This window comes from Lepidochelys kempii, chromosome 2, assembly GCF_965140285.1.
Source record: "Lepidochelys kempii isolate rLepKem1 chromosome 2, rLepKem1.hap1, whole genome shotgun sequence".
Classification (NCBI taxonomy): domain Eukaryota; kingdom Metazoa; phylum Chordata; order Testudines; family Cheloniidae; genus Lepidochelys; species Lepidochelys kempii.
This window is the reverse complement of record NC_136381.1, coordinates 111,531,078-111,558,954: the sequence shown is the minus strand read 5'-3', so window position 1 is coordinate 111,558,954 and position 27,877 is coordinate 111,531,078. Positions and strand designations below refer to the sequence as shown.

The 27,877-nt window shown below is 45.3% G+C and overlaps 1 protein-coding gene across 6 annotated transcripts in view; it reads left to right on the top strand.

Moving 5' to 3' along the window:
• The window catches only part of DTNBP1 (dystrobrevin binding protein 1), a 182,459-nt gene that overhangs the window by 48,536 nt on the left and 106,046 nt on the right, over positions 1 to 27,877 (top strand). For all 6 annotated transcript variants that reach the window (XM_073331953.2, XM_073331954.2, XM_073331955.2 and 3 more), the window contains one exon: positions 24,369 to 24,501. In XM_073331953.2, the coding sequence (XP_073188054.1) occupies positions 24,369 to 24,501 (133 nt within the window). The remainder of the gene's footprint in view (positions 1 to 24,368; positions 24,502 to 27,877) is intronic.

Below are 27,877 nucleotides of genomic sequence, written 5' to 3'. Positions count from 1 at the left end.
CAGGCTGGCTAACCTAGTGAGGAGGGCTTTCAACTAGGTTCACTGGGGGAAGGAGACCAAAGCCCTGACGTAAGTGGGGACGTGGGATACCGGGAGGAAGCACGAGCAGGAGAACGCAAAAGGGGAGGGCTCCTGCCTCATACTAAGAAAACAGGACAAACAGCAAGTTATTTCAAGTGCCTATACACAAATGCACGAAGCCTGGGAAACAAGCAGGGAGAACTGAAAGTCCTGGCACAGTCAAGGAATTATGATGTGATTGGAATAACAGAGATTGGTGGGATAACTCACATGACCAGAGTACTGTCATGGATGGATATAAACTGTTCAGGCAGGGCAGAAAAGATGGGGGAGTTGCATTGTATGTAAGAGCAGTATGACTGCTCAGAGCTCCGGAATGAAACTGCAGAAAAACCTGAGTGTTTCTGGATTAAGTTTAGAAGCGTGAGCAACAAGGGTGATGTCATGGTGGGAGTCTGCTATAGACCACCGGACCAGGGGGATGAGGTAGACGAGGCTTTCTTCCGGCAAGTCGCAGAAGCTACTAGATCGCAGGCCCTGGTTCTCATGGGAGACTTCAATCACCCTGATATCTGCTGGGAGAGCAATACAGCGGTGCACAGACAATCCAGGAAGTTTTTGGAAAGTGTAGGGGACAATTTTCTGGTGCAGGTGCTGGAGGAGCCAACTAGAGGCAGAGCTCTTCTTGACCTGCTGCTCACAAACCGGGAAGAATTAGTAGCGGAAGCAAAAGTGGATGGGAACCTGGAAGGCAGTGACCATGAGATGGTTGAGTTCAGGATCCTGACATAGGGAAGAAAGGAGAGCAGCAGAATACAGACCCTGGATTTCAGAAAAGCAGACTTTGACAACCTAAGGGATCTGATGGACAGGATCCCCTGGGAGAATACCATGAGGGGGAAAGGAGTCCAGGAGAGCTGGCTGTATTTTAAAGAATCCTTATTGACGTTACAGGGACAAACCATCCCGATGTGTAGAAAGAATAGTAAATATGGCAGGGAGCCAGCTTGGCTTAACAGTGAAATCCTTGCTGATCTTGAACACAAAAAAGAAGCTTACAAGAAGTGGAAGATTGGACAAATGACCAGGGATGAGTACAAAAATATTGCTCAGGCATGCAGTAGTGAAATCAGGAAGGCCAAATCACACCTGGAGTTGCAGCTAGCAAGAGATGTTAAGAGTAACAAGAAGGGTTTCTTCAGGTATGTTAGCAACAAAAAGAAAGTCCAGGAAAGTGTGGGCCCCTTACTGAATGAGGGAGGCAACCTAGTGACAGAGGACATGGAAAAAGCTAATGTACTCAATGCTTTTTTTGCCTCTGTCTTCACGATCAAGGTCAGCTCCCAGACTGCTGCACTGGGCAGCAGAGCATGGGCAGAGGTGACCAGCCCTCTGTGGAGAAAGAAGTGGTTCGGGACTATTTAGAAAAGCTGGACGTGCACAAGTCCATCGGGCCGGATGCGTTGCATCCGAGAGTGCTAAAGGAGTTGGTGGATGTGATTGCAGAGCCATTGGACATTATCTTTGAAAACTCATAGCGATCGGGGGAGGTCCTGGACGACTGGAAAAAGGCTAATGTAGTGCTCATCTTTAAAAAAGGGAAGGAGGAGGATCCTGGGAACTATAGGCCAGTCAGTCTCACCTCAGTCCCTGCAAAAATCATGGAGCAGGTCCTCAAGGAATCAATTTGGAAGCACTTAGAGGAGAGGAAAGTGATCAGGAACAGTCAGCATGGATTCACCAAGGGCAAGTCATGCCTGACTAATCTAATTGCCTTCTATGACGAGATAATTGGCTTTGCGGATGAGGGGAAAACCATGGACGTGTTGTTCCTTGACTTAAGCAAAGCTTTTCACACAGTCTCCCACAGTATTCTTGCCAGTAAGTTAAAGTAGTATGGGCTGGATAAATGGATGATAAGGTGAATAGAAAACTGGCTAGATTGTCGGGCTCAACGGGTAGTGATCAATGGCTCCATGTCTAGTTGGCAGCTGGTATCAAGCGGAGTGCCCCAAGGGTCGGTCCTGGGGCTGGTTTTGTTCAATATCTTCATTAATGATCTGTAGGATGGTGTGGATTGCACCTTCAGCAAGTTTGCAGATGACACTAACCTGGGAGGAGTGGTAGATAACGCTGGAGGGTAGGGATAGGATACAGAGGGACCTAGACAAATTAGAGGATTGGGCCAAAAGAAATCTGATGAGGTTCAACAAGAACAAGTGCAGAGTCTTGCACTTAGGACGGAAGAATCCCATGCACCGTTACAGACTAGGGACCGAATGGCTCGGCAGCAGTTCTGCAGAAAAGGACCTAGGGGTTACAGTGGACGAGAAGCTGGATATGAGTCAACAGTGTGCCCTTGTTGCCAAGAAGGCCAATGGCCAATTTTGGGATGTATAAGTAGGGGCATTGCTAGCAGATCAAGGGACGTGATCGTTCCCCTCTATTTGATATTGGTGAGGCCTCATCTGGAGTACAGTTTTGGGCCCCATGCTACAAGAAGGATGTGGAAAAATTGGAAAGAGTCCAGCGGAGGGCAACAAAAATGATTAAGGGACTGGAACACATGAGTTATGAGGAGAGGCTGAGGGAACTGGGGATGTTTATTCTTCAGAAGAGAAGAATGTGGGGGGATTTGATAGCTGCTTTCAACTACTTGAAAGGGGGTTCCAAAGAGGATGGCTCTAGACTGTTCTCAGTGGTAGCGGATGACAGAATGAGGAGTAATGGTCTCAAGTTGCAGTGGGGGAGGTTTAGGTTGGATATTAGGAAACACTATTTCACTAGGAGGGTGGTGAAACACTGGAATGCTTTACCTAGGGAGGTGGTTGGAATCTCCTTCCTTAGAAGTTTTTAAGGTCAGGCTTGACAAAGCCCTGGCTGGGATGATTTAGTTGGGGATTCGACCTACTTTGAGCAGGGGGTTGGACTAGATGACCTCCTGAGGTCCCTTCCAACCCTGATATTCTATGATTCTATGAAAGATTGTTCTCAAAGAGCAGTTATCAGTGGTTCGCTGTCCAACTGAGAGGATATATCTAATGGATTCCCACAGAGATCAGTCCTGCATCCAGTACTAGTCAATATTTTCATTAATGACTTGGATAATGGAGTGGAGAATATGCTCATAAAATTTTCAGGTGACTCTGAGCTTGCAAGGACTTTAGAGGACAGGATTAGAATTCAAAACAACCTTGACAAATTGGAGAATTTGGTCTGAAATCAACAAGATGAAATTTAATAATGACAGCTGCAAAGTTCTTCAGTTGGGAAGGAAAAATCAAATGCACAATTACAAAATAGGGAATAATTCACTAGACATTAGTACTGCTGAAAAGAATCTGAAGGTTACAGTGAATCACATTTTGAATGAGTAAGCAATGATTCAGTTGCAAAAAAGCTAATATTTTGGGGTATATTAACAGGAGTGTCATGTAAGATGCAGGAGATAATTGTCCCTCTCTACTTGGAAGTGGTGAGGCCTCAGTTGGAGTACTTTGTCCAGTTCTGAGTGCCGCACATTATTAAAGATGAGGACAAATGGAAGAGAGTCCAGAGGAGAGCAACAAAAATGATAAAAGATTTAGAACAACTGCGCTATGAGGAAAGAGAGAAAAACAGGACATGTTTATCTTCAGAAAGAAGACCGAGAGGGGACATAAGTCTTCAAATATGTTAAGGAGTGTTACAAAGAGAATGGTGATCAATTGTTCTCCATGTCCAGTAAAGGTAGGACAAGAAGAAATTTGCTTAAATCTCCCCTGCTGCTGATTTGGTTAGATATTAGGGAAAGCTTTCTAACTGTAGGGGTAGTTAAGCTCTGAAGTAGGTCTCCAAGAGAGCTGTGGAATCCCTATTAATGGAAGCTTTTAAGAACAGGCTGGATGAACACCAGTCAAATATAGTCTTGCTCTATTCGGTCCTGCTTGAGCACAGGGGGCTGCACTGGATGACTTCTCAAGGTCCTTTCCAACCCTACATTTATTTTTCTGTCTCTCTTCCCCTGCCTGCCCCCCAAGAGTACTCCACATTTGGACTTGTATCTTCTTCTTGGGTATTCACAAATGACATATCACCTCTCCCCTGCAAATGAGAAAGTTATCAGACAAGGGAGAGTGTATTCCTTTCATCATATTATACAGGGCCCAGCAGCCAACACTAACAGCTGTGAGAAACAAGGCTTTGGGCAAACAAGAGGATGAGCTAATTACAGCCCTCTGAAAACTCTGCATTTAAATTGGCATTCAAGACATTCTTTATCTCAGAAGAGAGAGGGAAGAAGATAGTGTCTGATTTGTCAAGTGATAGAACACCTCTGCTAAGATATAAAACCGGATTCTACTCCTGGGCTAATGGGTCTTGTGTGGATACCTAGCACAATTCTTTCTTTGGTTCCTGCCAGCAATTGCAGCGAATCAGTAGATAGAGATCTTGATCCAGATCTTGTAGTAGCATCTTGGTGAATTTGTTCTGAATGTTTAACAGCTACCTGATGAGTTCAGAGAAGCTTGTCAGTCAATACAGAGGGATGGGACTTGGAGAGGACACATGGATTTTAATGAAGGCTATGATTTTGTCATGGAGGTTCTGGAAGTCATGGAATCCATGACTTCCAAAGACCTCTGTGACTTCAGCATCGGCGGCTGAGAGCTGTAGTGGCAGGGAGCTGTGAGGTACCCCCGCTGCCTGAGGCAGCGGCCCCCCAAGCTCCCAGTTGCAAAGGACAGTGGGGGTATCCAGCAGCTCCCAGCCACCACAGGGGTAGGGTATGCCGCAGTTCCCTGGCACCATGGGTTGGTGGGAAGGGGTCCCTGGCCACCATAGCAGGGGGATTCCCACAGCTCCTTGCTGCTGGGGGGGGACAGGGGGACCCTGGAGCTCTGAGCTCCCACAGGTGATGAGGGCCCCAGAGTGCTCAGCTGCCCAGTCCCATCCTATTTTATCATGGATATTTTTAGTAAAAGTCATGGACAGATCTTGGGCAATAAAGGAAAACTCATGAAGCCTGTGACCTGTCCCTGACTTTTAGTAAAAATATTCATGACACAATCTTAGCCTTAATTATAACCCGTCTCATCCTGTGGACCATCAGGCTCACTTATACATTTCTAACAAATTCTTTTTCAGAAACTTGGTATGTACATAGCTGCTAGGAAGGCAGAAAACCATCAGCACTGCTTAGGGAAGTAGCCATCTTCATTTTCTGGGCAGAAGCTTTCACTTTACTCTTCAATGCTCTACACCAAAAAGGAAATTCACAGTTAACTGAGTCAGTATGACATGCTTATGACTGGAAATGTAGTTTTGTTCCCCTAGCCTTTTACTGCATCAAAGGTCATATTGGAAGTCAACTGATGAACATATTTGCATCCGAGTGCAGTTGGAAAACCAAAATAGGTACTACATGAAGAGATGCTTGAAAACACAGGGTATGTTTCATTTATCTCAGACATGGGCTAAAATGCCTTTATGCCTTTCCCACATGAGAGTAAAGATGGCAAAAAAGATTGTGAAGGATTAGGCCATGACAATAATCACCTCCTCGTTAACCTTGAAGTCTTGGTTCTTAGACTGATTTAAATGTAACAGGAACCTCCTTTCAAACTCCCAACACACACCATAGTGCCACAGGAACCTATCCTGAACCAGTATTCAGTGCTGCCTAAATACTGCTGCTCATTCTAAGAAGGTGGTAAATAACTTCATTTACACTGAAGAAAAAGCTCCTTCATGCCTTCCTTCAAATTCTTCTGGCTTTCAAGGTATTGAAGAATTGGCAAGGCAAGAGTTAGTGATCCCACAGACCTGTTCTTGGAGTTTCTGGCCCTGTTAAAAGTTCACCTATTCTCTCTCCTCTGAAGTTTGTCTCATCAGAAAGGTAGAGTGGTGTTGAAAAATTCCCAGCAAGCTCTAATCCCAGACCAGCGCCCTAACCACTCAGCTATAGAGTTCTTCTCTCAATTATGATTTTGTGAAAATAGTCAAAAGGTTTTGCTTTTCTTACAATGTGGAATGTATACAAATTTCAAAACCTTGAAAGTTGCTGTAAAACTGAATTGTTGTCCTCTACAGAGCTCTAATTAGGATTAAAACATATATCCCTGTTCTTCAAGCAAGTAAACAAGTTGTGTTTTCCCAGGCTCCCACTAGAGGCTACTCAAATACTGCTGCTCAGAAATGGTTGGCTTTTGCTGAACTCTAGTTTTCACCCTTTGTCTTTTTTAAATTGCTTGATTTTATTACATGATTTCCTCCTCTTTTAAAATAGGAAGAATACTAGTAAAATAGTACCTCACTCTAGATTACACTGTGGGAGACCTGTTGTGTGTTGGTGAATTTTGCAAATTAGTAAGTGAACAGTTATTTAACAAGCAAGTTAGTACATCAGTTTTCTGTGATTTATTTTGAGAATTATGGTTCATTATACTTCATGAGCTAGTACTGTAAATGCTTATTTTCACAAAATATTAAAGATTTTCTAGAAATAGAAGAATATTTTAATCACGTCTCTGTGAAATTTTTGCTAGGTGGTATGGTTGGTTACTTATTACAGTATTATAAAATGTGTGGATTAATGAGGTTTTACTGTTATACAATTTTGTATTGGTATGTGAAGTTTGAAATTGTATGTTCAGGTCACATACAAACACTCAAGCTAGGCACTTCATGTACATCATTCCCATGAATTTTAACTACTTCTTCGAGTGATTGCTCATGTCGATTCCAGTTAGGTCTGTGCACACCCTGTGCACAGTCGTTGGAAAGTTGTTCCCTTAGCAGCACCCATCTGGTCAGCTGTGGAGCCCCCTGGCTTGGCTCTTCCATGGTGGTGAATATATGATCCTGCTGTCCCGGCGCTTCTTCAGTTCCTTCTTAGCACCAGTGACGGTCGTTAGAACTGCGGTGGCTTGCTCTTGCAAGTTCTCCCCTAGTTCTCCTAGTAGCTTTGTGTATATAGTTTAACAGTTGTATAGTTTAAAAGTTAGTGGTGTAGAGGTGGGATTTTTCCTCCCCCACCGCAGCATTCCTGTTCCACCTTGGAGTTTGTGGCATGTCTTGCTCCCAAGGCTTTAAACCTTGCAGAACCTGCTACAAGCCCATGCCAATGTGCAGTCCCCATAGCTCTTGTCCCAGGTGTCTGGAGGACGCACACCAAACGGAACGGTGCAAGATTTTTTTCTCCTGGATCAAAAAGGGTGTGTGGGAGTGAGTGAGAGAGAGATCCTAACTCCCAAATATTTGTACAAATGCTTGGTTTAATAATGAATACCTTTAAAAATAATATTTAGGATTTTGAGTTCTCCTTAAACGTAAGGCTTCTGTGCAGTCCATAATCTACTTACTGACAGGTATTTTGAAATAAATTACCAAAATGAGTGAAACTGGTAGGCTGGGTCGCCCATGATCACTATTGGCATTTTAGCATTTCCCATGGTAATCTGCCAGTTGGGAAGGAAAGTCCTTGCTAGCAGCTTTCTAAACAGTCCTATGTTCTTAAAGATGCATTTACCATGCACCTTCCCTGACCAGCGCACATTGATGTCAGTAAGCATCCCCAGTGATCCATCAGTACTTGCATACCATAGAAAAAGTAGACATTTCTGTTGATGTACTTAGTGGCAAGGTGGTCTTGTGCCAAAATAGAGAGATGTGAGTCGTCATTAGCTTCACTGCAGTTTGGGAACCCCATTGCTGCAAATTCATCTGCTATGTCCTGCATATTGCCAAGAGTCTCAGTTCTGCATAGCAGGAGATGATTGAGAGCCCTGTACACTTTCATTACAGTGGCCCCTGCACTGGATTTCCTGACTCCCAAATTGATTCCTAACTGACTAGTAGCAATCTGGCATTGCTGATTTCCACAGTGTAATTGCCACTTGCTTCTCCACTGTCAGTGCAGCTTTCATTTTGGTGTCCCTTCATTGGAGGGCTGGGGTGAGCTTAGCACACAGATTCAAGAATGTGGCTTTGCACATCTGAAAGCTCTGCAGCCACTGCTTGTCATCCCAAAGCTGCATTATGATGCAATCCCACCAGTCAGTGCTTGTTTCTTGGGCCAGAAGTGGTGCTCCATCTGCAGCTGCTCCATGAATACCACCAACAGCCTTGAATTGGTACTCATGTCCCACAGCAGGCTGTCCTCCAAGGAATCATCATGTTTCCCCACTCATTTGGTGGTTCTTGTGGATCTGCAAATGCTCCTGTGCTTGCAGTGCTCATGACAATAGTGCGGAGCTGTGCATGCTTCTGTTGGAGATGGTGGAGAGCGAGGATGGCTGTGCAGGTTTGTGGGATTTTGAAAAAAAAATGCAAAAATGACGGGATGCAGATAACATTATGGGATGGAGACAAATGCAAACTGGGAATTGACTCCATGCTCCCAGTCACCCCTCCATGACTCGTTTCAGCCATATTGTGCATTGTCAAAATTCCCCAAAAGACAGCGTACTGGATGGGGGCGAGTAGCACAGTAAGATACCTACTCATGGGGCACTGCGCTCTGCATTGATACAAGCACTCCTAGTGAGCTTGTGTACCGCCAGCACACGGAGCCAAATATAGACATGCACAAGCAATGTTACATCAGCATACAACACCGCAGTTAGAACTTGTTTCGACATGCGTTTGTAGTGTAGACATGGCCATGGTTCTCAGTTGAACCCTGTCCAAATAGAATACTGTGTAGGAAGGTTCTGATGTCAGGGCCTTGAGCTCAGACACCCTCCTGGCTGAGGTTATCACCGCCAGAAATGCCACCTTGTATGAGAGAGAGAGAGCACGGAGCATGTTGTGAGTGGTTCAAAGGGTGGCCCCGTCAACCTGGAAAGGACCAGATTGATGTCCCAGACTGGGACTGGCTGTCGGACATGGGTATAGTCTGTCAAGACCCTTGAGGAAACAGCTAACCGTAGGGTTGGCAAAGACCAACCAGTTCTCAGCACCTGGATGGAAGGCCGAGATAGCGAGCCCTTATTGAAGACATGGACAGCCCCTGCTGCTTAAGGTGGAGAATGTAGTCCAATATACACGGTATAGAGGCAAGAGTGGGTGACGAACCATGTTATGTCGACCAGATTGAGAATCTCTTCCACTTGGCTAGGTAGGTAACCCTGGTGGGAGGGCTTTCTACTGCCAAGAAGGACTTGTCTGACTGGGTGTAGTGACTTGAGGTTCGGCTGCTGGAGATGACCGTGGTGCTGGGTCAACAGGTCCGGGAAGAGGGCCAAGGTGACTGGAGCTTCCATGGACGTTTGCAGGAGTGATGTGTACCAGTACTGGTGGGGCCAGGCTGGAGCTGTCAATATCACCGAAGCTTGTTCTCTCCGTATCTTGAGGAGTACCTTGTGAACGAGCGGAATGGGTGGGAACGCGTAAAGGAGGTAGTCTCCCCATGGGAGGAGGAATGCATTTGTGATGGAACCCAGACTGGGACTCAGGAAGGAGAAAAACTGCTAACACTTCCTGTGTGGCAAACAAGACTATCTGGGGAAAGCCCCACTGATGGAAGATGGAGTTTGCGACAACCAGACGTAAGGACTACTCGTGGCCATGGAACGACCTGCTGAGATAGTCCACCGACTTGTTCTGTACCCCTGGGAGGTACAATGCTTGAAGATGTATTGAATGCTTTATGCAGAAGTCCCACGACACGAGGGCTTCCTGGCACAGGGCAGAGGAGCGTGCACCGCTGTTTGTTAATATAGAACATCGCCGTGGTGTTGTCTATCATTACCAATACATGTTTTCCTGATAAGTGGGTACGGAAAGTCTGGCATGCCAGGCGCAACGCGCTCAGCTTTCTGAGATTGATGTGGAGAGCGAGCTCTGCCCCAGACCAGAGGCCTTGAGTCCTGAGGGCCCCCAGATGTGCTCCCCAGCCCGGTGCTGATGCAGCCGTCACTAGGGATGGAGACGGCTGATGGCTGGAGAAGGAGACCCCTGCAAATACTACCTGTAGGTTGAGCCACCACAGGCAGGAGTTGAGAACCTGGTGGGGCAGGGTTACGACCCTGTCCAAATTGTCCCAAGCTGGCCGATACACTGACACTAGCCACAGCTGAAGAGGCTGAAGTCTGAGCCTGGCATGTTGCACCACATAGATACAGGCTGCCATGTGTCCTAGAAGTTTCAGGCAGTTCCTTGCTATAGTGGTGGGGAACTGCCTGAGACTTCGAATGATGTTGCTGAGGGCTTGGAGGTACACCCTGGCCTGGGTCGAGTCCGACACCGCCCCTATAAATTCTATCTGCTGAACTGGAGACAACGTCGATTTCCCCATGTTCAGAAGACGGTCCAGATTGTCCAACGTCACTCTTATGAAGTCGACCTGTGCCTCCACTTGAGCCCTGGAGTGGCCCTTGATGAGCCAGTCGTCAAGGTACGGGAACACCTGCACCTTCCACCTGTGCAGGAATGTGGCCATGACCACCATGCACTTGGTAAACACTCTAGGTTCCGCTGACAGGCCGAATGGGAGGACTGTGAACTGATGGTGGTGGTTGTTCACCATGAACCTGAGGTATTTTCTGTGGGGCAGAGTTATTGCTATGGGAAAATACATGTCCTTCAAGTAAAGGGCGGCATACCAGTCTCCTGGATCCAGTGAAGGGATGATGGAGGCCAAAGACATAATGCAGAACTTGAGCTTCTTCATGAACTTGTTGAGTTCTCAGGTCTCAGGGCATGGGAATACCGGAAATAGAAACCCTTGCCCTTCTGCTCCTCAGAAACCTCTTCCACTGCCCCTAGCAAAAGTAGCGAGTGCACCTCTTATATAAGGAGTTGCTCATGAGAGGGGTACCTGAAGAGGGGCGGGGAAGGGTGGGTGGAAGAGCGGGAGGGCACAGAATTGGATGGAGTATCCCTCTCTACCGTGCGGAGCATCCAGCGGTACGTAGTGATAGGATACCATGCACGGTAGAAAGGAGATAGTCGGGATGAAAAGATAAGGCAGGGTAGATTCAGTTTTTGTTCTGGTGCGCCGTGCTCGACTGCACTTTCAAAAGGTCAGTTTGGGGCCAGGGAGCTTGTTTGGATTGGCTAGAGCCCTGGCCTGAGGACGGGTGCGGCCTTTTCCTGCTGCTCCTATTCCTCCTCCGGGAACTGGCCTGCTGGTTCCATTGTTGGTAGAACCACAGAGGAGGTTGTGGTTTGACATGTTTCCGCTGTGTGGCGGGAGTATGTAGGCCCAGCGATTTGAGGGGGGCTCTTGAGTCTTTTAAGCTATGAAGCCTTTTATCCATCTTTTCAGAAAACAGTCACACCCTCAAAGGAGAGGTCCTGTATAGTCTGCTGGACCTCACATGGCAGACGTGAAACTTGGAGCCAAGAGCCCCTTCTCCTGCCCACCCCTGTAGCCATCACCCTGGAGGCAGCATCAGCTCCGTCTAGCGCCGCCTGCAGGGAAGCTCAGGAGATGAGCTTGCCCTCCTCAACCAAGGCCGAGAACTCGGCACGGAAGTGTTATGGCTGCAGCTTTGCAAATTTTCCATTGCTCCACATGTATTATAGCAGTACCTGCTAACAAGGGCCTGCTGGTTTGAAATGCGGCACTGCAACCCGCCCATAGAATAGACCTTTTTACCGAGAAGGTTGAGTCTTTTCACTTCCCTGTTCTTAGGGGAGGGTCCTTGATAGCCCTGCTGCTCGCGCTGGTTAGCTGCGTCCACGACCAGAGAATCAGACAGTGGGTGCGAATACAGATGCTCGATGGTACAAAGTAGCACCTTTCATTGCGCTTAGCTGTGCGGGACAATGAGGCTGGGGTCTGCCATAAAGTTTTAGTTGTGACAGATATAGTTTTGATGAGAGCGAGGCCAATGCGTGCGGTTCCGGAGGGCGCTAGGATGTCCACCATGGGATCTGTGTCTTCGATTATCTCCTCCGCATGAATACTCAGGCCCTGGGCAACTCGTTGCAGCAACTGCTGCAACACCCTGTTATCCTCCAGAGCTGAGGCTATAGCAGTGCCTGCTAGTGCCTCATCTGGCGAGGAAGAGGAAGAAGGTGCCCAAAAAGGGTGGCTGTTCCCTCCCCTCGGCACCCAAAGGGTTCCATGACTCCTGGGGATCCCAGGCTGGAGCCGACCCACACAGTGTCGTTCCCACAGGTGCCGGGACAGAGGACACCCATGTTGGGGCTGTAGGCATTGGTGCAGATGTCAGCACTATCGGTGTCATTGGTGCTGGTGCCAATTGAGATGGCGGTGGTGCCTCAATAGCTGGCTGTGGTGGCTGGGAGATCGCCAGGGCTGCAGGACCCTGAGGGGCGGAAGGCGGAACAAAAGTAGCTGAGGCTACCGATGTTGCTGCCCAGTGCGACCCTTGGCTCCATCCCTGGTTCTGACGGAAGGCCCAGGGCCTCTAGAAAGGCCACTATGCCAAGTTCTACCACTGCAGGGGCCACAGTGCCAGGTAAACTAGTCTCTCCTGCCGTGACCTGGACCTCTTGCTCCTGGTTGTGCTGGCGTGATAGGAGTTGGATTCTGACTCCAAGGTCTCCAAAAAGGAAGACCACAGAGGCGCTGCACTGCAAGACACTGAGCATTGGGAGCTAGGGGACCGACTGGGCTCTCGTTTCCGAATGACCAGTATCAGAGGGCACTGTGGGGAAGGTGAGCGCCGGGACAGCATAGCTGGTTTCCCTCTTGACTGTACTGCAGGGCGGACCGGTGCTATTGACGCCGGTGGTGCATCCCTCCTTGGAGGTGAGAACAGCACTGAGAGGCGCAACAAGTCCTGAGCCGTGTTAAACGCCTCCAGAGTTGATGGGAGCTGTAGCTGCTGACTCCTGAGGTCTGGTGAGCGGGGTGGGGCCGGACTCAACTACCCTTCTGGGGCAGGAGTCAACATGGCCCTCACAGGCGACATGGAGCTGTGGCCCAGCTGGGGGTCTCTCAGTTGCCGGCTCCTTAGATTTAGCCATGGGAGAACAATCTGTCTCTGGCTTCTTTTTCCTCTGAGGCACCAGTGATTGAGACCAGTGCCTTGCTGCCGAATGGATGCGGGAGGAGCCATGAAGGTGCCAAGAGTCTCAGGAAGAGAGTCATTTCTCGGCACCAGTTCCCTGGATGATGGCGCCGGGGTGCTCCGCACCAACAAGGAGGTGCTGGGCGTGGGCTCCACAGGTCCTGGGTCTGAATGGGGACAAAGAGCTGCCTCCATGAGCAGAACTTTGAGCCGCTGTTCCCTCTCTTTCAAAGTTCTGGGATGGTACTTGTGGCAAATTCTGCAACGGTCCTTTTGGTGACCCTCACCTAGGCACCATAAACATGCAGTGTGTTGGTCACTTTTTGGCATGCGCTTAGTACAGATCTTACACTTTTTGAACCCCAGGGACCACGGCATACCACGGCTCCAGAGATCTGAAGGGAGAGAACCCCAACAAACTATAACAACTAATAACTAAAGATAAACGGGTAACAGAAAAAGGCACTTACTAAAGCAAGGGCTATGGGATGTTCCAGCTAACCATCACTGGCAGAAAGAAGGAATGGTGGGAGGGGAGGCGGCAAGCCTCTATATTAGAGTGCCGTGAAGGCACGACTCCAGGGGCATCCGGGCCGACCTGACGGATGCTGCTATGTTAAAAAAATTTCCAGCTTCCATGCATGCACAAGCGAGCACACACCCCTAATTGGAATGCACGTGAACAAGCACTCTAAGAACCACCTAGATTTCAGTGATACCAAGTAGAAAGAATAGGGCTAGAAATGGTTACAAGCAAAAGTAAAAACAGGATTCTAAGACTAAAATCCAATTTAAACTAGTCTTTTGTTCAAAGTAGTCTAACCACAGCCATTCTTCCAGCATGGCTGACTAGTCTTTAGAATCATAGGGCTACAAGGGACCACAAGGGTCATCTAGTCTAACCTCCTGTCAAGATGCAGGAATTTTTTTTAGACAGGGTCCATCACAGAACCCAAAGTTTGTGGTTTCTTTGTCTCCTCAGGTGAAGGATACCCTGAAGTCTTCCAGCAGTTCCTTCTCTCCCACTTGTGACATGCTCCCTGCTCTATATCTCGTACAAGGTGGCATTTCTGATGGCGATAACCTCAGCCAGGAGGGTGTCTGAGCTCAAGGTCCTGACATCAGAGCCTTCCTACACAGTGTTCTATTAGGACAGGGTTCAACTCAGACCACATCCAGCTTTTCTCTTGAAGGTAGTTTCTCAATTCCATATCAACCAGGATGTTTTCCTCCCAGTGTTCAATCCTAAACTACATTCGAGGAGCAGGAAGCACAGGCTGGACTCATTGGATGTTCACAGAGCACTAGCTTTCTACGTTGAGAGAACGAAGCTGTTCCGGAAGTCTATTAAACTCTTTGTAGTTGTGGCAGACAGGATGAAAGGTCTCCAAGTCTCCTCCCAACGAATTTCATCGTAGCTCACGTCCTGCATCTGAGTGTGCTCCTCTCACAGGGCACTCCACCACAGCGCAGGCTTCCTCAATGGCATTCTTGGCACAGGTTCCCACCCAGGAAATATGCAGGGTGGTGTTGTGGCCCTTCATACACATGTTCACTGCGCATTATGCGATCACCCGGCAGGCCAAAGACAATGTGACCTTCACTAGAGCAGTATTCCTATCAGTAGTCAACTCTGACCCTGCCTCCAGAACTTTAGGCTTGGGAGTCCCCTAATTGGAATGGACACAAACAAGCACTCTCAGAAAAAATGGTTTCTCACCTTCTCATAACTTTTTTGTTCTTCGAGATGTGTTGTTTGTGTCCATTCCAATACCCATCCTCCTACCCCTGTTGGAGTAGCTGGCAAGAAGGAACTGGGGCAGTGTCGGAGTCGGCAGGGCTCTAGATTGAGAGTCATGAAGGCGCAACTCAAATGGGCGCCCACGCTGACCTGATGAATGCTGCTGTGGGAAAAAAATTTCGGTTGCCGTGCACGCACGCACACGCCTAATTGGAATGGACATTAACAACACATCTCGAAGAACAATGGTAAGGAGAAGGTGAGTAACCATTTTTTCTGTTGATAAACTTCTTTTAGTTTTACAAAACCATTTCACTGCTGTATATTGAACTACAGGATAAAATCCTGAGTAAACGAACATGCTGGTGTGCATTCTGTCTTTTTGGAGGCAGCGAACTTGATGACTTTTGTGAGGATCCAGTGAGGGACTGGAGACTACAAGGGGGATGGGAAGGGCTGTTGGTGTCACCCTGCAAGAAGTAACCAAGCTGGTGAAGTCAGAGTGATGCCATTGTACTGTGAACATGCTGTTTGTGTCAGGGCTCTGAGCCAAAGCTGCACTTCACAGAAGCACCTGGGGTTACATGACAGGCAGTGGTACAATCCTTTATTGGTCTGGGTGAACCCCAAATTGTTATGGCATTTCTCTTTTACAGAGGTAGAGTCTGACCAGTGGGTGCTCAGCACAGTAAAGGCAAGGTTACCTCACCTAGTTTTTCTTCAGTGACTTATGTGATAGTACATTCAAGCCACAGGAAGTGTTTGATTTATAGTTAGGAACATGCACTGCCAATACACCGTGCTACCCATCGGTCTGTCCTCAGCACTGAGGGCGTTCAAGCTTATGACAGTAGGAACGGCCCATATGCATCATTTTGGAGTGCACATATTTTCCTGCCTGGATCATTGATTAGTGCAAGGAATGTCAAACAGAAGTGTACAAACCAGCATCCCTATTAGAGATCTGTTCTCATACGGGGCTAAAGTTGAATGTAGAGAAACTGACATTACTGTCAATACAACAAATTAATTTTGTAGGAACAGAACTGGACACCGTGCCCATGAGGGTTTTCCTTCCAATGGACAGGTTTCAGTCTTCCTGTGTGAAAACCCCAAATCTGACCCATGGACAGCAGTGCATTCTTGCCTTCAGCTTTTGGGGCATATGGCCTGAGGCGTCCATGTGTTCAGCATGCCAGACTTCACCTCAGATGTCTGCAGGCCTGGCTTCACTCAGTATACCGTCCAAGCACATGCTCTCTGGACATGCTGATTTGCTCACCTGCACAGGTGCTTCAGATGCACCTGAATTGGTGGATAGATCCTGGGAACATCTGCAAATGGGCTCTTACCACCAGAGCCAACAATGACTCTTGTAACAGATGCATCCATCATGAGCTAGGCTGCCCATCTGTGGCAACTTTTTAGGCTCACGGACTATGGACATCACAAGAGTCTTCCCTCCGTATAAATGTATTGAAGCTTTGAAGCATTGTTTGTGCCTGTGAGATTTCATTACCATCATCAGGAATCAGGTGATTTCAAGTTCTTTCTTACAACACGCTGCTGTGTTTTATCTGAACAAGCAGGGAGGTGCAAGATCCGCAAGTGGATCACTTCATGGCAAAAATTAGTTGGTTGAACTTTTGCATGAAAGAACGACATATCACTAAAGGAATTTTACCTCCCAGGAGCGATAAACAGTATAGTGGAATCCCTAAGCGGACACTTTGTAGATCATGATGAGTAGTCAGGAAAGGAGGAGATGCTGCAAGAGATTTTTTGTCTGTGAGGGTACCTGGTAGTAGCCCTCTTTTGCAACCATCCTGAACAACATATGTTCACAGTTCTGCTTCAGGGCAGGGTCATAGAATTATAGAATATCAGGGTTGGAAGGGACCTCAGGAGGTCATCTAGTCCAACCCCCTGCTCAAAGCAGGACCGATCCCCAATTAAATCATCCCAGCCAGGGCTTTGTCAAGCCTAATCTTAAAAACTTCTAAGGAAGGAGATTCCACCACTTCCCTAGGTAACACATTCCAGTGTTTCACCACCCTCCTAGTGAAAAAGTTTTTCCTAATATCCAACGTAAATCTCCCCCCCTGCAACTTGAGACCATTACTCCTTGTCCTGTCCTCCGCTACCACTGAGAACAGTCTAGATCCATCCTCTTTGGAACCCCCTTTCATGTAATTAAAAGCAGCTATCAAATCTCCCCTCATTCTTCTCTTCTGTAGACTAAACAATCCCAGTTCCCTCAGCCTCTCCTCGTAAGTCATGTGTTCCAGTCCCCTAATAATTTTTGTTGCCCTCTGCTGGATGTTTTCCAATTTTTCCACGTCCTTCTTGTAGTGTGGGGCCCAAAACTGGACACAGTACTCCAGATGAGGCCTCACCAATGTCGAATAGAGGGGAATGATCACGTCCCTCGATCTGCTGGCAGTGCCCCTATTTATACATCCCAAAAAGCCATTGGCCTTCTTGGCAACAAGGGCACACTGTTGACTCATATCCAGCTTCTCGTCCACTGTAACCCCTAGGTCCTTTTCTGCAGAACTGCTGCCTAGCCATTCAGTTCCTAGTCTGTAGCAGTGCATGGGATTCTTCCGTCCTAAGTGCAGGACTCTGTACTTGTCCTTGTTGAACTTCATCAGACTTCTTTTGGCCCAATCCTCCAATTTGTCTAGGTCCCTCTGTATCCTATCCCTACCCTCCAGCGTATCTACCTCTCCTCCCAGTTTAGTGTCATCTACAAACTTGCTGAGGGTGCAATCCACACCATCCTCCAGATCATTAATGAAGATATTGAACAAAACCGGCCCCAGGACCGACCCTTGGGGCACTCCACTTGATACCGGCTGCCAACTGGACATGGAGCCATTGATCGCTACCCGTTGAGCCCGACAATCTAGCCAGTTTTCTACCCACCTTATAGTTCATTCATCCAGCCCCTACTTCTTTTTCTTGTCAGCAAGTTTACTATAGGAGACAGTGTCAAAAGCTTTGCTAAAGTCAAGAAACACCACATCCACTGCTTTCCCCTCATCCACAGAGCCAGTTATCTCGTCATAGAAGGCAATTAGATTAGTCAGGCATGACTTGCCCTTGGTGAATCCATGCTGACTGTTCCTGATCACTTTCCTCTCCTCTAGGTGCTTCCAAATTGATTCCTTGAGGACCGGCTCCATGATTTTTCCGGGAACTGAGGTGAGGCTGACTGGCCTATAGTTCCCAGGATCCTCCTCCTTCCCTTTTTTTAAAGATGGGCACTACATTAGCCTTTTTCCAGTCATCCAGGACCTCCCCCGATCGCTATGAGTTTTCAAAGATAATGTCCAATGGCTCTGCAATCACATCCGCCAACTCCTTTAGCACTCTCGGATGCAACGCATCCGGCCCGATGGACTTGTGCACGTCCAGCTTTTCTAAATAGTCCCGAACCACTTCTTTCTCCACAGAGGGCTGGTCACCTCCTCCCTATGCTGTGATGCCCAGCGCAGCAGTCTGGGAGCTGACCTTGTTAGTGAAGACAGAGGCAAAAAAAACATTGAGTACATTAGCTTTTTCCACATCCTCTGTCACTAGGTTGCCTCCCTCATTCAGTAAGGGGCCCACACTTTCCTTGACTTTCTTCTTGTTGCTAACATACCTGAAGAAACCCTTCTTGTTACTCTTAACATCTCTTGCTAGCTGCAACTCCAGGTGTGATTTGGTCTTCCTGATTTCACTCCTGCATGCCTGAGCAGTATTTTTATACTCCTCCCTGGTCATTTGTCCAATCTTCCACTTCTTGTAAGCTTCTTTTTTGTGTTCAAGATCAGCAAGGATTTCACTGTGAAGCCAAGCTGGCTCCCTGCCATATTTACTATTCTTTCTACACATCAGGATGGTTTTTCCCTGTAACGTCAATAAGGATTCTTTAAAATACAGCCAGCTCTCCTGGACTCCTTTCCCCCTCATGTTATTCTCCCAGGGGATCCTGTCCATCAGTTCCCTGAGGGAGTCAAAGTCTTCTTTTCTGAAGTCCAGGGTCCGTATTCTGCTGCTTTCCTTTCCTCCTTGTGTCAGGATCCTGAACTTAACCATCTCATGGTTCCCATCCACTTTAGCTTCCCTTACTAATTCTTCCCGGTTTGTGAGCAGCAGGTCAAGAAGAGCTCTGCCTCTAGTTGGTTCCTCCAGCACTTGCACCAGGAAATTGTCCCCTACATTTTCCAAAAACTTCCTGGATTGTCTGTGCACCGCTGTATTGCTCTCCCAGCAGATATCAGGGTGATTGAAGTCTCCCATGAGAACCAGGGCGTGCGATGTAGTAGCTTCTGCGAGTTGCCGGAAGAAAGCCTCTTCCACCTCATCCCCCTGGTCCGGTGGTCTATAGCAGACTCCCACCACGAAATCACCCTTGGTGCTCACACTTCTAAACTTAGTCACAGCCCTGACTCCATGATAGGTGCTTGCTTCTTCCCTGGTTGAGTAATCTGCTGCATTCCGTCTAGTTCTCTTACTTGTGAGGGTAATCAGGAGGCTAAGAAGAGATGAGGCAATCTTAATCCTCGTAGTTTGACTGGCCAAAACAGTACTACATCAGCTCTGTTTGACCAGCTATAGCTCTGCCTTTGGTTGAGGATCTCTTGTCTCAAAGCCAGAGCTAGTCACTGCATGCCAGTTGACAATTTCTTCACCTCATGGCTTGGATGATCTCTGGTTGAGGAATGTGGAAAAAAGTCTGCCCTCAAGATTTCTGGGCCATTTTGATTAACAGCACAAAGGTCTTCACCTGAGTTACTTATGTAGCAAAATGGGAAAGGTTTTCAGTCTGGGCTGAATCTCATCACTCATCACCAAATTGCACAGAGGTCAGACATATTGGACTACTTGCTGCATTAGAAATCTGGTCTTTCCATCAGTTCGAGAGTCCATCTAGCAGCCATTTTTGGATGTTACACCCACTGAGGAATGTTTTTTTTTTTTCACATTCCTTGGTATCAAGATTTGTAAAGGGACTTACTCATGTTTACCTTTCTATGTCTGATTCAGTAGATCCCTGGAATCTGAATTTAGTATTGCAACTTTTAATGGGTTCCCCCTTTTGAATCTTTGGCAACAGAATCCTTATTATTGCTATCAATGAAAATAGCATTCTACTAGCAATTACCTCTGCAAGGAGGGTGTTAGAGCTTCAGAGTAGCTGAAGTACTAGCAGTACTAGCTGGACGCGCCCCCCCCCCCCCCCCGCCCCCACCTCCCTTCATGATTTTCTATAAAGACAAGGTCTCTCTTAGGCCACACCCTTACTTTATGCCTAAAGTTGTTTTGGTATTCCACCTCAATTAAACCATCCATCTTCCAGTGTTCTTTCTAGCAAGACTGAAGAAAAGCGTCATACCTTGGGTGTCTGGAGGGCTCTATCCTTTCACCTAGACTGCACAAAGTCTTTTAGCTCTTCTCCTGGACTTTATTTTAGCCTATGCAGAAAGGATTAAAGGGCAGCCTATTACAGCTCAGCATATTATCCCGTTGGATTTCTGACTGTATCAAGCTTAGCTATGATGTAGCAAAGGTCTGTCCTTACCCCAGGATGACTGCCCATTCCACCTGGGCAGCCTTTTTGAGCAACATACCTATTGTAGACCTTTGCAAAGCATCAGCATGGTGCAAACCTTTTCCAAATGCTATGCAATTAATAAAGCGTCCTGGGAAGAAGTGATCTTTGGCAAGTCTGTGTTGCAGTCCTTCAAATAATTTGAAGTCCCACTACCTGCAAGGAAACTGTTGGTGAGTCACCTAACATAGAATGTATTTGTGCATAGTCATCTGAAGGAGAAGAGTGGTTACTTACCTCTACAGTAACTATTCTTTGAGATGTTTCGTACATGTACATTCTGTGTCCCTCCTACCTTTCCCGCTACTTTTGATATTTGTTGGAGGGTGCTGTGAAGAAACAAAGAGAGAGGTGTAGGCAATACCCCTTTATACTCTAGGCTCTGTGCACAAGAGTGGTGGGGCATGTGTGCCACGTGCTGGCGCTGCTGGCAAAAGTCTCCAACTCGAGTGCATTGGACATGCGCGCGCACACCTACAGCGGAATTATATAAGTGTAAGACATCTCAAATTTACTGTACAGGTAAGTAGCCATTTTTAAAAATATCTTTGCTATTGCCAAGTGATAGTGGCTTTTCTAGACCGTTATAGCCAGGTTTTGTTGGTATTGTTGTATAAATACTTTAGTAATATCAGTACATCTTAATCTGCGTAAAGGGGTAGTACTTTCATTTATTTTTAAAAGTAGTGCTTTGCAAAGCTCTAAATGTTGGTGTGATTTGTATAAATATATCACGTTATAAAAAATGAAAATTTTAGAATTTTGAAAACCTAACATAATTTGGACTAATATGGATTAGTCATAACAACACTTAGTTGTGAGTCATAATGTATACCAAATAGGCTCTGTGTATTATGCACGCAAATGGCTCAACAGATTTTTATCAGACTTTCCAAACAAAAGAGATTCTGAGCTGTGACAACAAACTAAACAAATCAGTCTAAAACCTCTGGAGAAATTAAATTACTGAAAATGGCGGTTAAGAATGGATGTGCTATCCCAGCCTTAAACGTAGCATAGCGTCATGCTGTGCAAACAAAAGATCATGTTATGATGTGAAGTATCATAAAGTTAACCTTGCCATAAATTCAGGATGTTATTTTGAACGATGACAGAGCTGGAAATAATTATTTTGCAGCACTTTCCAAACAAGCTGCAGAAAACTTTCAACACCCCACACTAACGTTTACCAAACTTTGGAAAGCTGAATCTCTCCAAGAAAATGAAACTAACTGCATCTCCCCCTTCATTCCTGCCACATGGTGTTAAACCAAAATGATCAGTCACTCAGGCCTAGTCTGCACTACAGGGTTAGGTTGACGTAAACAGCTTTGCATTGACCTATCTGTGGAAGTGTCTCCACTTAAATTTGGCTCTCACCAATGTAAGTGCCTCTCTACGCTGATTTAGTAACACCACATCCCCAAGCGGTGTAGAGTCATAGTTGATGTAATTAGGTTTATGCAGTGTCAGTGTAGACATTGTGTTGCTTATGTCAACTGTTACTGGTCTTCAGGAGCTGTCCCACAATGCGCCACACTGACAACACAATCAGTAAAGTGCTCCTGGTGAAGACACATGCTGCTGACACAAGTGTGATTTTTATAACTGGGGGCTGTATGCTGATGAAAGTTAGGTTAACATAATTTTGTATGGTTAAATATGGCCTAAGAGAAGATTATGTAGATCCTCTTAATACTCGGCTTTCTTCCATGCTTAGAGCAGTGAATGATTTAACCATAGTGACCTTTAAAGTACTATCATTAGAAGCCATGGAAAGGAATGGAGCAGTTGACACTTCAGAGCTATTGTTTGAGGCGCTTTGCAAAGTGAGACAGGCATCAATGACACTTGGGTCATGTTTTCTTGGTTTTCTTTGCAACCATAACTAGAGACTAACTTCTTTGTGAAAGGAAAGCTGAGGCTCCAGAGAACAACGGAGAGGCCTGTATGCAGTCCACTCCTTCACCCCTGTTCCCAGGGGTGCTGCTGCAGGGTGGTACGCTGCTGCAAGGTGGTACGCTGCATGCTTCACAAAACACTGCCCTTCATAAATACTGTTTTTTATTTCTAATTTCTTTTAATTTTGAGGTGTATTACTGTCAAAGCTCATTGATGGAGCCTACAGATGCACAGAAATACAGTTTGAAACTACTTTAATTTAAAAGCATACACCAGGATTTGTGAAGCATAGAGATGTATTAGCGTAGAGTGTGGTAGACAAATAAACATTCAACAATATTAATCTTTTAGGACGAAGAGTGAAAACATTTTTCCAGAAAACACATTTAAAGTTTTTAATTGTCTTCCTAATCAAGCAAGATTCAAAAACTAATGTACGTACATACAAACAAGTAATTGAAAGAAAGCAGTTTTCTTTACAAAGTTATCAATTCCTGGTCCTCATAACATCAGCAGCGTGGAAAACTTCAGTAGCTCAGCAATGCTTCTGAGCTTGAAAGGTGCCTAGATGAATCCTGAGATTCCTTCTTTAAGGCTGCTGTGTAGAGCCAGTGGCTGCCCTCCCATGCTCCCTGGTCAGGGGCAGAAACCATGCTGAATTCCACAGAGTCTGGCTACCATATTGGTAAGCTTGTGAGTTGTTTGTGAAATGATAGCTCCCTGCTCTTAGTGGGCATTGGGATTTGAAATTTCTGATTGAGTGACAGCTTAGAAAATTGAAAAGCTTGTATAGCCCAAGATAGTCCCCAGCTCAACACAGCCAAAATGAAGCTGTCAGCTAGACAAGATAACAGGGATGCTTTTTCAGCCTGATGAGCCTTTCTCCTGAGCATCCAAAACACAGGCAGATTTCACCTTTGAACCACTTCTCTGCGCTCTTCCTTGCTGCTTGTTGTTGCATGAGGGTTACTGCAGCCCTCAGAGATCCCAGAGTAAAGGGGAAAAATGATTAGGATCTACATTAGGTTGCTGGAGTTCAATGCTGCTTTAGTTGTCTCTGTCCTCATCTCCCGTCACATACAGGTTTCTTTGTCTCCAGGATTGGGAGGACTGGTCAGCAGCCAGTTTACCCATTGTGGCAAATTGATACAGAAACATGCTATCTACAAACTCCATTCTGTTCTGTGAGCTTCATTTTGATTGTAACGTATACTGTATCTTCACTTCTGCAGTGTAGCCTTCATCCTGGAGGTGTTAGAATAAATCCTTTCACCTCACAGAGGGTCTAGCAATGGGAAAGCCAGCAAGAGTCTTCAACTTTGATAGTCCTTCATTCAAATGTGTCCACCCTAGTATGTTAGGTTTGCTGGAATCCAGAGGAATTAGTTTTCTCACTTTGGAACCCAAGGCTGAACTGGCAGATTTGAGATCACCTGACAAGAGGCCAGAACTTCAAGGGCCAGATCTTCTCAAGTCTGAGGCTGTTGTGGGCCATCTGTTGAACAAGAAAAGAATACTGAGTACATGGAGTGGGATTTGTAACTTCTGTGCTTTGTCTAATAAATTCTGGTTTAGAAGTTTCTTTGCAAAGTCTGTGTGTATTCCATTTGGTTTAGCTGTCACAAGGTCCACAATAAATTAAACTGTAAATAGGAGTGCCTATGCGGTGGAGCTCTGATAGGGCATGGTTAAACTACTGGGGAGTCTTTGGAGGGGTAGCATGGTCTTGGGGCATGTTCATGTGGGCTGTGGGGTACCACATCCCAAGAATCTGGACCCTCGGAGCATGCCTGAGAGGCTGGACTAAGGCAGTGTGTAGATGCTGCTAAGACTCAGTAGGCTTAAAAGCACATGGAATCCAAAGGTTGAATCCAGTACAGCAGCCTGGTGTCTGACCACAAGGGGCAACTGAACCATGGTTACAATACCTATTCATGGGAGCCTATTGTGCTTCTCTTGTTTACCTGAACTGGAATTTGACCCAAAAAAAGAGGATACATGCAAATGTGTGCATAATTTTACCATATTAAGCAATTTTAATACTTGCCTCTGGCTCACTGTTTCTGGGAAAAAGACGTTGTATATCTTTCGTGTATATGAAGCTTGGCTAATATTTATTTGTTTTTTCTTGCAGCCCAGCTAGAGGTGAACTTTAAGGAAATGGAAAATCATCTGTTGCTGCTTGAAGACCTATGTGGACAGTGTGAGTTGGAAAGGTACAAACATATGCAGACACTACAGCTGGAAAACTACAGGAAAACAAAAAGGTAACTAAACTACAAATGCTATGAATAGTAACATAAAAATAACTATCAAGCCATTAGTTTATAAACCTTTAATTCTCAATGTAAAATGATCTTGGTGCTTTTCCGCTTCATAGAATGTGGTCCATTTTGTTGTCAAATAATTTGTAAACGTCAGGGTTATCTGTGAGAGTTGATGTGATCTACTCAGGAACTGAGCCCAGATCTTCTGATTCCCAGACCCGTGCCTGAAGAACAAGAGTATCATTTTTCTAGGGCTGTCAAATGATTAAAATAATTAATCACAATCGTGAGATTTAAAAAATAGTTGTGATTAATTGCAATTTTAAATGTAGTTAATAATGGAATACCATTTATTTAAATATTTTTGGATGTTTTCTACATTTTAAAGTATGTTGATTTCAGTTACAACATAATACAAAGTGTACAGTGCTTCCTTTATATTATTTTTAATTACAAATATTTTCACTGTAAAAAAGATAATATATTTCATTTCACCTCCTACAATTACTGTAGTACAATCTCTTTATTGTGAAAGTGCAACTTACAAATGTAGATATTTTTTTTTTTACTTAACAGCACTCAAAAACAAAACAATGTAAAACTTCGACCACCATTCCAGAGGACATGTTTCCATGCTGAGGAGGGTTCTGCTCAATAATGACCAAAAGCAGTGCACACCGATGCATGTTCATTTTCATCATTTGAGTCAGAAACCACCAACAGACAGTTGATTTTCTTTTTTGGCGGTTTGGGTGCTGTACTTTCCACGTTGGAGTGTTGCTATTTTAAGACTTATGAGAGCATGTTCCACACCTCATCCATCTCAGATTTTCAAGGCACTTCAGATTCCTAAATCTTGGGTCGAGTGCCGTAGCTATCTTTAGAAATCTCATATTGGTACCTTCTTTGCCTTTTTTCAAATCTGTAGTGGAAGTGTTCTTAAATTGAACAGCATATGCTGGCTTGTCATCCAAGACTGCCATAACGTGAAATATATGGCAGAATGTGGGTAAAACCACAGAGCAGGAGACATACAATTCTCCCCCAAGGAGTTCAGTCACAAATGGAATGGTGGTTGAAGCGTGAAGGGGAATATGAATGTTCAGCGTATCTGGCACATAAATACCTTGCAACCTCAGCTACAACAGTGTCATGCAAATGCCTGTTCTCACTTTCAGGTGACATTATAAATAAGAAGCAGAAAGCATGATCTCCCATAAATGTAAACAAACTTGTTTTCTCCGAGCGATTGGCTAAACAAGAAGTAGAACTGAGTGGACTTGTAGGCTCTAAAATTTTACATTGTTTTGATTTTGAAAAATTTGGAAAACTTTCAAAAATATTTATAGTTCTAAATTGGTATTCTGTTATTAAATAGTGCGATTAATTATGACTGATTTTTTTAAATCTAGTTAATTTGTGTTGCGTTAATTGCTTGAGTTAACTGCAATTCATTGACAACCCTATATTTTTCTCTGCTGGGATATTATTACCCAATAGTGGACTCAGTTTTTATCACCACCCTGCTTGGTGCAAGTATAGTGCTGTACAATGGCAGTCTACCAATTCCTAGATACTAGTTAATTTGCCACACAACTATTTAAAATCTTGTATGTAAAGAAGTAGATTATTGAATCCAGTTAAGTGTATTAATCCTTCTGAAGCATTCTGAGAGGATTTTATTCAGTATATGTGTTGAGGCATGCAGGTATTTTTCAAAGAAATCTCTTTGGTGGAAGTAATTTATTTTGCTAAGTGTCAAAATATCTATTAAGTTTGCTAAGCAGTTGTCAGTTCTATAAATAGCTTAACTAGCTTGGCATACTACTACTAAATTGATTGAACGATGTTAGTTATTTGGTCAGGAGTAGTCAAAGCCAAAAAATATAAAAAATAATAGATTATGCCCGATGAATAATGTATGCCATTTTTAAATGATTAGTTGCCTTATGCATAGTGTAGTGTTTTGGAAGATCCCACTCTGTTATAAAATTTAGAATGGAAAGAAATAATGCTTTAGGTCAACATTAAACCATTAAAATTCATTTCACAGTAGTTATGGGAGAACTGTCTCTCAGAAATAGACTTCTTTATCTAGTCCATGTCAGATGACTTATGTTTTGCCATTGTGTGTTGAGTCACTGTTTCAAAGTTTACTACTCCAACAAGATGCTTAAATGTTTGATTGTAATTATGGCTAAGATTTTGTCATGGTTATTTTTAGTAAAAGTCACAGACAGGTCACGGGCAATAAACAAAAATTCACAGAAGCCCTGACTTGTCTGTGACTTTTGCTGCTGCGGTTCCATGATTTCCCCTGGCTGGGACCTGTGGGGTTCCCCCTCTGCCCAGGGCAGCTAGAAGCTGCAGGGTGACCATATTTCCCCCAGCCACTTGCCCAAGGCATCTCCCCACCCCCCGCGGGACGCTGAGGAGTCTGTCACCTGTCGCTGGAACCTTGCAGGGGGCCCCCTGTCACTGCTGTCTCTGGAACCCTGCCAGGACCCTGCTGGCTGCCAGCTTGAGTCCCGCAGCCCCTGGGGCTGAAGCAGAGAATATCACGGAGGTCTCGTGAGTTCCATGACCTCCGTGACTTAAACGTAGCCTTAATTATAATGCATTTCAGAGCCTGATAAATTAATCAGAGCATTGCCCTCTGAAGTTTTGATTTTAAATTATAACTGTTTTGTCTGTTTAGGCCCTGGTCCTCCAGTTGATTTCCATGTGGGCACAGGAATATACCTGCATGCAACAAGCTGTAGGTTCAAGGCCTAAGAGAGGACAGGAACGGTCTGTGTTTGTACAGCCCTTTGTACAATTGGATCCTGGTGCAAAATGAATAATAATGCAATAAAACAACCAGAAATAACCATATAGAAAAACCTAAAAGAAATCAGTAGGTAAATTTCAGATGACAAGGAGGTAACAGTGTCAGGAATAAGAAAACTTCAAAGGTTTTGCTCACATTAATCTTGTATTACCGGTTCCAGATATTGGTAGTCTAACAACCACACACTTTGTTGATTTGCACATTTTTATTTAAAAAAAAAATTTGTTCGATAGTTCACTAGCCTGTTTTTCCAAAATCAGGTGGGGCTAATATAACAAGTACAATTAAACATCGTGTCACAGCTGCTAGGTTGAGTGACCGATGAACAACAAAATTTGGAGCCGTCTCTAAATTTCCTGCAGTTGAGAACGTATGCATGTTGTGCTGTTCCATATTTGGTTTCAAAGATATTAATTGTCTGGGGTTTGAAATTGACAGGACTGTTGCTCTTGAAGTCCTTTGAAAAACAGGTAGGCTTCTTGTTCTCTAATGTCAATACATGCTTTAAGAACAGAGCCAGCAGAAAGCCGAAGGAAGGAAGGTATT